Source organism: Drosophila subpulchrella, chromosome 2L, assembly GCF_014743375.2.
Source record: "Drosophila subpulchrella strain 33 F10 #4 breed RU33 chromosome 2L, RU_Dsub_v1.1 Primary Assembly, whole genome shotgun sequence".
Lineage (NCBI taxonomy): Eukaryota > Metazoa > Arthropoda > Insecta > Diptera > Drosophilidae > Drosophila > Drosophila subpulchrella.
The window spans coordinates 15,139,208-15,148,982 of NC_050610.1; the positions used below are offsets into that span (position 1 = coordinate 15,139,208).

The window sequence follows — 9,775 nt, forward strand, 5'->3', positions numbered from 1 at the left end:
GTTAATAAAACTGTCATGAGTGCCAGCTTAAACGCTGCGGGACGCCTTTGTCAGGTCAAGACCAGGACCTCGAAAAGGACCTCGAGCAGGACCTGTGTGACATGCATGCACAATGAGCCAGCTAAAAAGGAATGGCATTGCAGCGGGCCAATAGCCTGGGTCATAAATTCCATGCTGTTTTCGGTCTGAATTGTACTGGGCCGAACTTCTTCCATATTGTCGCTCAATAATAGGTGCCAATAAAAATTTATTGCAGTTTGACCACCATGAAATCATCGTTAGGCAGTGACAGTTCTAGCCGGGTCACCTCCTCCTCCTACAAACACCAGAGAAGAGATCTGATGGGATTAGGGGCTGCGCAGCGGGATGGGGTCAATGGAAACACCGCAGGACATGATGGTTCGGGACTCGCAGAAGGTGAAGGTTGCTCCTGCCGCCCGCATAACTTGACTCCGGGTTTGGCCTTTTGCCTTCTGCCATTTCTTTGGAGATGGCACACCAGCGCGCACACTCGGCTCGTTTGTCACATTTAACAGATTTGTTATCCTGTCGAGTTAATGTCGGGCACACAAGTCCCGACTGCCCGACCGTCGCACACATGTCCTGCCCACCCCACCCCCGGCACCCGGAATCCGGGTCCTGGCTGGATTCACGAGAATCGCTTGACAGGGACCTTGGGCTGGCAATAAAAACAAAAGATTGATGGCATTGGGCACACGTTCGATTTGTTTTCCTGTTGCTCGACGGTCCTCCCCGATCCACCGCTGGGGCATGTCCTTGTGCCTTTTAGTGCTTTGTAATGTCTTAACATTTGACACATCACTTGGATTTCATTCCAGCAGCAGAAACAGCAGCAGCAGCAGCATCCCACCCCGATCCACTAAGGATATTGCTCGTTAGTTAAGGTTTCTAATAAATTTGTGCAACACATTTCTTTCCTTTCGGGGCTTGTCGTCCGCCTTCCTCTGTCGTCGCTTGTAACATTTTTATTTGATAACATATTGCATTTGCCCTTTTCACGAAATCTTTTTCCTTTCCCCCCCCACCCAGCCGATCCGTTTGGTTTCGGATTTCGAGTCCTTGCCCCCTGGGTTTCCCAGCCATTTTGGGTGGTTTGGCTCTCTAAAATATTGGTTGGAAACTCGAGCCATCGTCTGGCGTCTCAACTGGAACCCACTGGCCAAGTGATTTATGGCGTCTGTGTTGGTCATTCAACTGCATTTGATTTAGGTTGTAAATTGTTGTATATTGCGGCCATCGCGTTTTGCTTCCTGTTTATGTTTGCTCCCTAAATTCAGCGCCCTTTTCCGCTTTCACTGCTGAACATTTTTCGCTAATGAATTTATGGCAGTTTATGGGCGTGGTACAGATTTTGAGGGTTAAGTGCAGTTGGTAAAGGTTTGTTGGAAAAAGTCACAGGAAAAAGAAATTTCGAATTTAGTTTAAGTACACTTTCCACAGTGAGAAACGATTGGTTTTTGATCGTCACTTTTCCAAAAATTAATATTATTTAATATTTTAAAAGCAGAAAGTTGAGCCGATTCCTGTAAAAGTTCGATGGTTAAAAACCAGCGCAGCTTAATACAACAGCACTTGGCGTAAACCAATATTTTTTCACATTTTAAAGTTGTAGGATACGGTGACGAACTGATAAATGCACACAAAAATTCTATGGACAAGTAAAAATTATTTATTTTTTCTTCAAAAAAGGTTTAAATTCAATTTTAAAAATTGTACAATAATGGAAGTTGTAAGTAACATACAAGTTTTAGAACTTGAAGCGTTAGAAGGCCTAAAACAATAAATAATAATAATAATAATACATTTGTGTTCTCTTGAAGTTAAATAGTTATGATATCCTTTTTAAGTGTTGAAAGACTTAATACCTTCAATTTCTAAGAAGATCTTAAAGAAAATATTAGTGATAGCTGGTATAAATTCAAAAAATTCAAGTCCCAACAAAGACTACAGCTGTCCTCCATATTTCTCTACTAGAAACAATAAATCCAGCCACAATTTTAAAAGTCACCCAGAGATCATTAAGAAAGTTACATCGTTCTTTATTTTCCCTCAGCTTCCCTAATTTTTTGCCACATTTTTATGCGGTCATCACTGGCTTAGAAAGCTGGAAGGTGTGAGTCATCTATGACAGGCGAATATTATCCTTTTTTGGCGGGGCGAGAACGAAAGTGATAAACGATGGAGAGGAAAAGTGAAAGCGGGAGCTGAGGAACAGGAAGAGGAATGCCAAAGAGCCTGACACTTGGACGTGAGCACACAAATAACACTTAACACAATAACAAACAAACTTTTCGACTAATGACAGTCCAAGTAGCAAACAATTTATCGAATGCCAGAAAGGAGCAGCCAGCAGGGCACACACACACCCATTCGCATCGAGAGTTCCTTTTGCCAAGTCATTAATCTTGTTTCGCTCTGGTCGATATGCCATGGATGGGGTGTACGGGAAGTCAGCGGGAGTCCTGAGTCCTGAGTCCAATACCCGATTCCCAGCCATGTCGTCGTTATCCTTTCAAACGTGAACACATGCGATTACGTCTTGGTGTGTGTCCTTGTTGTTGTTGCCAGTTTCCGCATTTTCCTGCGCCAGGCGGCTGCCATGATTAAGTGCCATTTTGAAAAGTACTAAAATCCTGTTGGTCATGGCCCTGGACCTTCTTCTACCCACCAACCTCCGTCCTCCGCCCTCCGCCCCCGCCAAACTGGCAATGTCAAAGTGTCAATGATATATGTTATACGCTCTGATAAGACGCCCTCTCCGCATTCAGAAGGACCTGGGCGGCAGGACCTTTGGGAGGGTTGGAGAAAACGCCGTGTTTCTGGGCGCCCAACAAAATATTGCCCGTGAACATAAAGCCCGCCTGGTAAAATCAGTGCACGTTCACACAATAACATAATGGTTGGTCATATATTTTACCCATTTTCCAACTTCTCCCGCTGCTTTCATTTGGCACTCGTAATTTTTCTTCAATTTCCTCACTGTCTGTTTAGTTCCTCTTAACATGCGTGCTAAAAATGTCTTGCCAATGACATGATCTAATTTTAAGAAAAATATTTATAAATAATTTAACAAAGTTAAAATAGAAAAAAAGGAATCTTTATTTTTAAAGCCGTTATCTGGTATTTGCGAAGATTATTTAGCAAGACAGCCAGTTAATTATTTGGAATGTATTTAAGCAACCAGTTTATTTCGAAGTTCGCATAAGATCAGGTGTTTTAAATAAATTTTAAGGCTAAAATTATCACTTCTGACTCACTTTTGATTAATTTCAGTAACTTTTATAATAAAAGGAGTTACAAATGTGTGCATTTTTGTGTTTAAAACCGATTACAAAATATTTAAAATACAACCATTTAATCAGTAACATATTGTATTCCGGCTAAAAACAAAACGTTTCCCATATGGAAACCATTAATATCTTTAAAGAAGATATATGATTAAATGCACGAAATATACATATTTCTTAATTTTTACTTTACCAAAACAATTAAGCCATTTTGACAAATACATTTTACGGGTTCTTAAAAATATGTATTCTTTAAGACTTGGATTGGGTTTATTAGGAATACTTGTTAAAGACGTGTGGACTCCCCAATTCCGACAAGAGCCTTCAATCTGCCGTTTTCGCCAGCTGTAAATGAATTCGGCAAAGGCGAAATCTCTCAAGTGGGTGCGAAATTGATCGTAAACAGCCTCGTTTGCCCACCCGTTCCCGCAGTTCCAAGTACTTTCGATATGATCGAGAGATCTCAGGCCGACAAGACTGATGATCATATGCATTGGACCGGTGGACCATCTCGCAGCCGAAAAAAAAAGGAAAGCAACAGTACAGCCCAAGTGAGAGAGAAACGTAACCGGAAAAAATCAAAGGCAAAACAATGATCAAAGCTGTCATTACAGATCGAGGGGCGGTCTTTGATCTTGGGCCGCAATGTGGTTCAGTTGGGGGATTTTATGTTTTGTTTTTTATTTGATTTTCACTTTGTTCTATCAATCAGCGCCTACTACTTTGCGACCGAGAGGCGAAATGGAGAAGGGTATACGTTATACGGATGGGTTCCGTTCGGTTCGGGTTATAAAATGATCTTGAGAACATCGGTATGCGTGTGTTTTCCTTGATTTTCACGTAATAAAAACACATTAGCAACAACAAGCAACACGTTAATTTCGTTTAAAAATAAAATAGACGAAATAATTGCCGTCCTTTGCCTTCGAGGTCGGAAAATCGCATTTGATGGATGACTATGGAGGAAGTCGTCGCTTCTCGCGCCTGCTGAGCGTTGGGCAAGTTGTCGATTTGGTATTTCGAATTTTTGTGGATTAGCCGAGTCAGCTGCTGTGTAATTTTGTGTATATACATTAAAGTGATCTGTGGATTTCCTGGAATTTATGCGGAATTTATCTTTCTTTCGAGCAGTTCACGCGGTTAATTTGTTGGATTGTGATTGATCTTTGATTTGGCGTTTTGCCGACGTCGGCATTTGATTAAAGGTGTAAATAGTTGATGAGGTACAAGAATGTGTGATGCGATTGACGGATTGCGTTTGCAGAAATTGTTAAGCCTTGGAAACGCTCAAAAATAATTTCAGTATGGAAAGTTTCTGAGAAAATTCTTTCTATTCCTAAACATTGTCAATTAGCTAGAAGAGATTTACAAGCTTCTGAAAGCATTTCAGTAATTTCTATTTGTGTTCATTAACAAATCCAGTGTAAAGCCCACAAAAATGTCAACAACCAAAACAGCTGCAAATCTTTTTTGAAAATTTCCAACAAATTTCTTAAACCACAAAAACGTTTTCGAGGGCCTTAACAAAGAAATTTATGGCATTTAAAAACCCCTTTATGTGTCTTCGTCAAACGCACTCGGGCTACAAATTTAGAAGCAGATACCCAAGGCGAACAGAAGTTTTTCTAATAAAAATCACGTAAACTGTCGCCTTAATTTCGAATGAATCGAAACGTTTCGACCGAAGCCCCCAGAAGCACTCGAAATAATTTCAACTTAGGCACGATTCTCTGCCCCTGAACCATAAATAATGGGAGTAGAAGATTCGGTCGCAACTCTCTATTCTGAGAACCCCTTTTTTCCGACAGGCGAAAGAAAGGGCTATCAATTTATTTTTGATGGCAGTCCCATCCACAAATCCTCTCGAAAGAAACCACAAAGAAATCACGCAATGAAATTTATGTAATGCCTTCGCAGAAGCAGCACTGGGAAATCTTGATTTTCCTCATCTTGATCTGTATTTCGAGGCTACTGTAGCGCACAGTTTTCCCCGCCCATCGGGAGTGTAACAAATTGTGAGTGCTTCTGTTGTTAACGCGGTTAATAAATCAGAATTGTCCAAACAAAAAGGTGTCGAGGTGAAGATTTGATTCCCTTAGAAATCCGTGACCCGTCCCTTGCGCTCCCAATCGCCATAGCGCGTGGGTTCTGGTCCCGCCTGACCTCCGATTTCCCCAGTATGGGGATTGGTGCTGTTGGACCAGGGTTTCAGGGGCTCCTTTTCGTGGGCCGGATGTGGTGCACACTCGGGCAGCAGAGGATCCAGCGGCGCCTCCGATCGCAGCTTTTCCCGGAACTCCAGATAGCGTTGGCTCAGTTTTTCCTCGGTTTTCGGTATAACAACCTTTTGCCTATTAGGTGGCACCTCTTCGACTTCATCTGATTTTAAATGTGATGCAATTTTGGATATGGAACATCGTCTAAGGGGGAACCCGCATTTGGTGATCAAGGATGGATAAATTCGAATCATTTTATTGTTTAGATTTGTAATCTAATTTTATTTTGTTAAAAACTTGTTGACAACAGTGACACAAGGTATACTATGACAATATAAGGAGCCTTTGAATTTTGTAGATGATGTGCCTTGGATTGATTTAAAAAGCCTTTCAAAATCCGTCGGAAAGTTGACTAAGTCGGAGAATGCTTTAGTGGGTAATATAGTATTTTCTAAAATACATTTTCTTTCTTTAGGATTTAAGAAATAAAATATTTGCTATCTCAAAGCTAATTTAACCGGTTATACTTTAATATATTTATTAAGAGTACATTTTATATTTCAGATATACAAGTAGTCTTGTGACACCCCTTACCCAACATTTTCATCGACATAATGCTATTTCAATTAGGAAACCATTTCCTTTCCCCAATTATTTTATTTTATTATTAAGTCATGATCCGTCGCATGATCTTCTCCCAAAGGGTTAAAACCTGTCTCATTTCGCATTTATCCCCTTTAGCGGACACTACCAACATGCTGTCCAAACACAGTTTGACATGACTCCGGCTGACAGCCCAGATCAAATGTCTGCCTCCGTTAGGGAGCCTCAGTCTCGGTCTCAAAGCCTCAGAGTCTCGGCTCGAAGCCGTAGCAAAATGCTAACTGAGTGACAAGGCTGACGGAGTCTAATGACTTTCAAGCAGCTGCCGCTGCTCCGCTGCAGCGGAGATAAACTTCCGGAAACGAGTAGCTGTCCAAGGCAGTTAGTCGGTCGGGCTGTCAAGTGAGTGAGTGCACTCAAAAAAATATTTTAGAAATAGGCTGGGAAAAGCCTTTTTTAGCATAGTTAAATTAGGAAACACACCAGATCTACTTTGTTTATAAATTTATTTTTCTACAACAATTAAATTCATACAAAAAGTATTCGCCCTAAGTTGTAGATGTTATTAATCATTGGAGATTTTTTCTATAAACTTAACAATTATCTAATGCTTAAGAAAATGTTGTTCAAGTAAAGTATATTTACTAAACAACAGAAAGTTTTTATAAATTTAAAAAAATCCGAATACTTTTAGCTTGTAGCCCTATGTATTTGAGTAACTAGTGTGTTGGCCATTAACTTTTTATTTCGTTGGTACTTTTGCTTACATTTCCTTTCATAACCTTACGATAAGATATAAATTCTCTTGATAGTCCACAAAAAATAATTTAAGTCCTGAAACATATTTTTAAGGTCATATAAAGTCACGTTTTTGCAAATATTAGTCGATTGTTCTTTAAATAAGGATCAATGGACTAATATCAACTACATTTTATTCGTTTGCATAGCTTTGTTTAGGGATTATTTTCTGAGTGCAGTTTTAGTTACCCCTCCCGTTACCGTTCATTAACAATTAAAAGTGGGCAGGCAGCATCTGCATCTGCATCTCCATCTCCATCTGGATCTGGATCTGCATCAGTCAGGCCGTCAGATTGGCGGGCTTGATCTGGGAGGCTTCATCTGGGATCAGAGCATGCTCCGATCGTGTCAAGCCCGACATGAGTTGAAATCGCGCCCCAGACACCTCTCGCTGCCGCGGTGCAACTTCAAAGCGTTTTAAATATGGCTTGTGGAGCACCAGGGAATCATCATCATCATCATCATTATGCACAATCCATAGCAGCAGCAGCAGCAGCATTCTCCAGATCCGATCCCCCGATCTGTCGCCTGTCACTTGCATAACGTTCTCTGCAAATTTGTTCTGCAATCCAAACATCCCACTCGGAAATCCCGTGGCCTTTTGGCAAAGAAAACATTAAAAGTTGCCGGCTCGCGGCTGTCAGGAGATTTGCCTTGCACTCGCTTGCATCATTGCGGTTGGTTTGCTCTGGTTTGCCCAGCGACTTTCTCCCCTTCTCAGCGAGGGATTCTCCGATTCTCCGATTCTCGATGCGCTTAATTCGCCGACCCCTCGAAACCGCCATCTTCATCTGTCAGCTGGCACTGCGGGTTGTCTACGGTCGAATTGAAACTGCTGCCTCAACGTCGGCATGACAATAATCTCGCAAATCTGTTTAAATTAAGCGAGACAAATGTTTCTTTCTGCCGGGGAATACATATACGTATGTGGCCAAGACAACCGCCAGACAATCATACCAGTTCGAGCTTACCCCTGGCTCAGCTCGTTATTGTCCTCGTCCTGATGCGGATTTATCTCGGTCGGTCTGCGGAAGTTTTGCTCTATTACACATTGTTGCTAACAAGTAACGTGTAATCAAGTTATGGGGGAAATATGTTCAATGCATTTGCGTTATACTCTCCACAATGCACAATGGAAAAATGATGATTAAAAGCGATATATACTATGATTGGCTGGGGAAAAATACTTCTTTTATTCGATAATTTATTAAAGGTTAAGCTAAAATATAATTATAACTCTATAAGAGAGCACAATAAATCACACTGCATAATTATTTCAGGATAAAATATAAACATGGTTTCAAGCTTATACAAAATAGTAACACATTATCTTTTAAAATTTATAAATAATGTGCCCTAAGTTACATTACAATTTAAAATGTATAAATAATATGCCTTAACTGACGACTACAGAGGTTAGGTCTTTTTATTTTCCTTACATTTAGCTTTCTAAACATCTTAATCGATGAACTCCTTGTTTTAAATTTATTATCTCTAAACCTTAGTTGAACCTCATAAAAAGCACACTAAATCAAACTTTAAATTTATTTTCGTTTTTAAAAAGCTTACAAAATATAATATCCGGCTTTTAAAAATAAAAAGGCATTATTTTTATAACTTTCCAAAGCAGTAAATATTATTCCCATAATTTATATGTTCAATTTTTTTTTCTCCAACTCATTAATTTCAATTTCTCATCCCCAAACTGCAATTGAACCTCATCAACTTTGATCAAAAGCGAATCTGCATAACTCAGCATAAAAAGGCCAAAAATATTTTTATTTCTGAATGAGAAGAAAACGAAATTCACAATAATTAAATCGTATAAAAAATACGCGCATTAAAATACGAGAGATATCGTAGAAATGTTCGCTGTGTGTGCTGTCTTTGATCAGCCGTCAAGTGGTTTGATCGATTTCCACAATAATAAAAATCCACCGACAACTTGTCTATAATCAAAATCCCTCTGGGAACGCGGTTGGCTTTTGGCTTTCTGCTGCTACCGCTGCTGTTTTTGTGGTAGGCATCCAGCATCCAGCATCAGCATCCATCAATCACAATGAAAAGTTTTCCCGCACCGACTGATCTGGCCTGCCAGATCTGGCTGCGCCCACCCATAAATTTGTTTGATCCTTTCTAGCCGGATTTTACGGAAGAATCGAACATTTTCACACAGTAATAAAAATCTCAAACATGTTTGTAAAGTTGTTAGTGCCTGGCTATACGGTGGCTGGCAGGCCTTTTTCTGTCTTTTTCTGCCTTTTTCGATTGTAGGCGGGAGCTGAACATATAAATTAACATTTTGACTGCCAACTGGCGCGGCAAATGATCAAAGACACACTGTGCCGTCATCGTTGCGTTGATCATCGTCATCATCGTCATCATCGAGAGGAGCAGCAACAGTGCGAACATCATTCCACGTTTACGATCCATCAACACGAGCCATCAAATTGTATACAAACAAACGCAGCAAAGATCAAAAGCCACGTTACCTACACACGAAAAATCTGTGCCTCAATTCCCATTTTCCATGCCATCTATCTCTCGGTTTTTCCCTCAAATTTATTCAAAATCTGGTGGTTGTGGTCTCTCCACTTGGCTGCAAACTGGAGAACGAGATACTGCTCTTTTGCCCCGCTTGCATATTCATTTTTGAACACACTCACCTAATTATGTGCCGAACACAATTCTCGTTTCTCATGTTAATGGGGGGAATCCATTCTCTCCTTCAATGCCTGGTATATCATCATAATGATATTAATAAAGATGCTGTCGGTTCAACGGATGATGATCAGATGTGTCGGTGGGTAATGGTAATGGTTTTTATAGTGCCAATTAATACCTTGAGGC

General features: G+C 40.4%; 1 protein-coding gene across 1 annotated transcript; it reads right to left on the reverse strand.

Moving 5' to 3' along the window:
- Window positions 1-5,268: 5,268 nt before the first annotated feature.
- On the reverse strand, window positions 5,269-5,857 carry LOC119547185 (succinate dehydrogenase assembly factor 4, mitochondrial). The gene has a single exon (XM_037853920.1). It carries the CDS (start codon window positions 5,776-5,778, stop codon window positions 5,404-5,406), a length of 375 nt encoding a protein of 124 aa, XP_037709848.1. The 5' UTR covers window positions 5,779-5,857; the 3' UTR covers window positions 5,269-5,403.
- Between the last annotated feature and the right edge of the window lie 3,918 nt (window positions 5,858-9,775).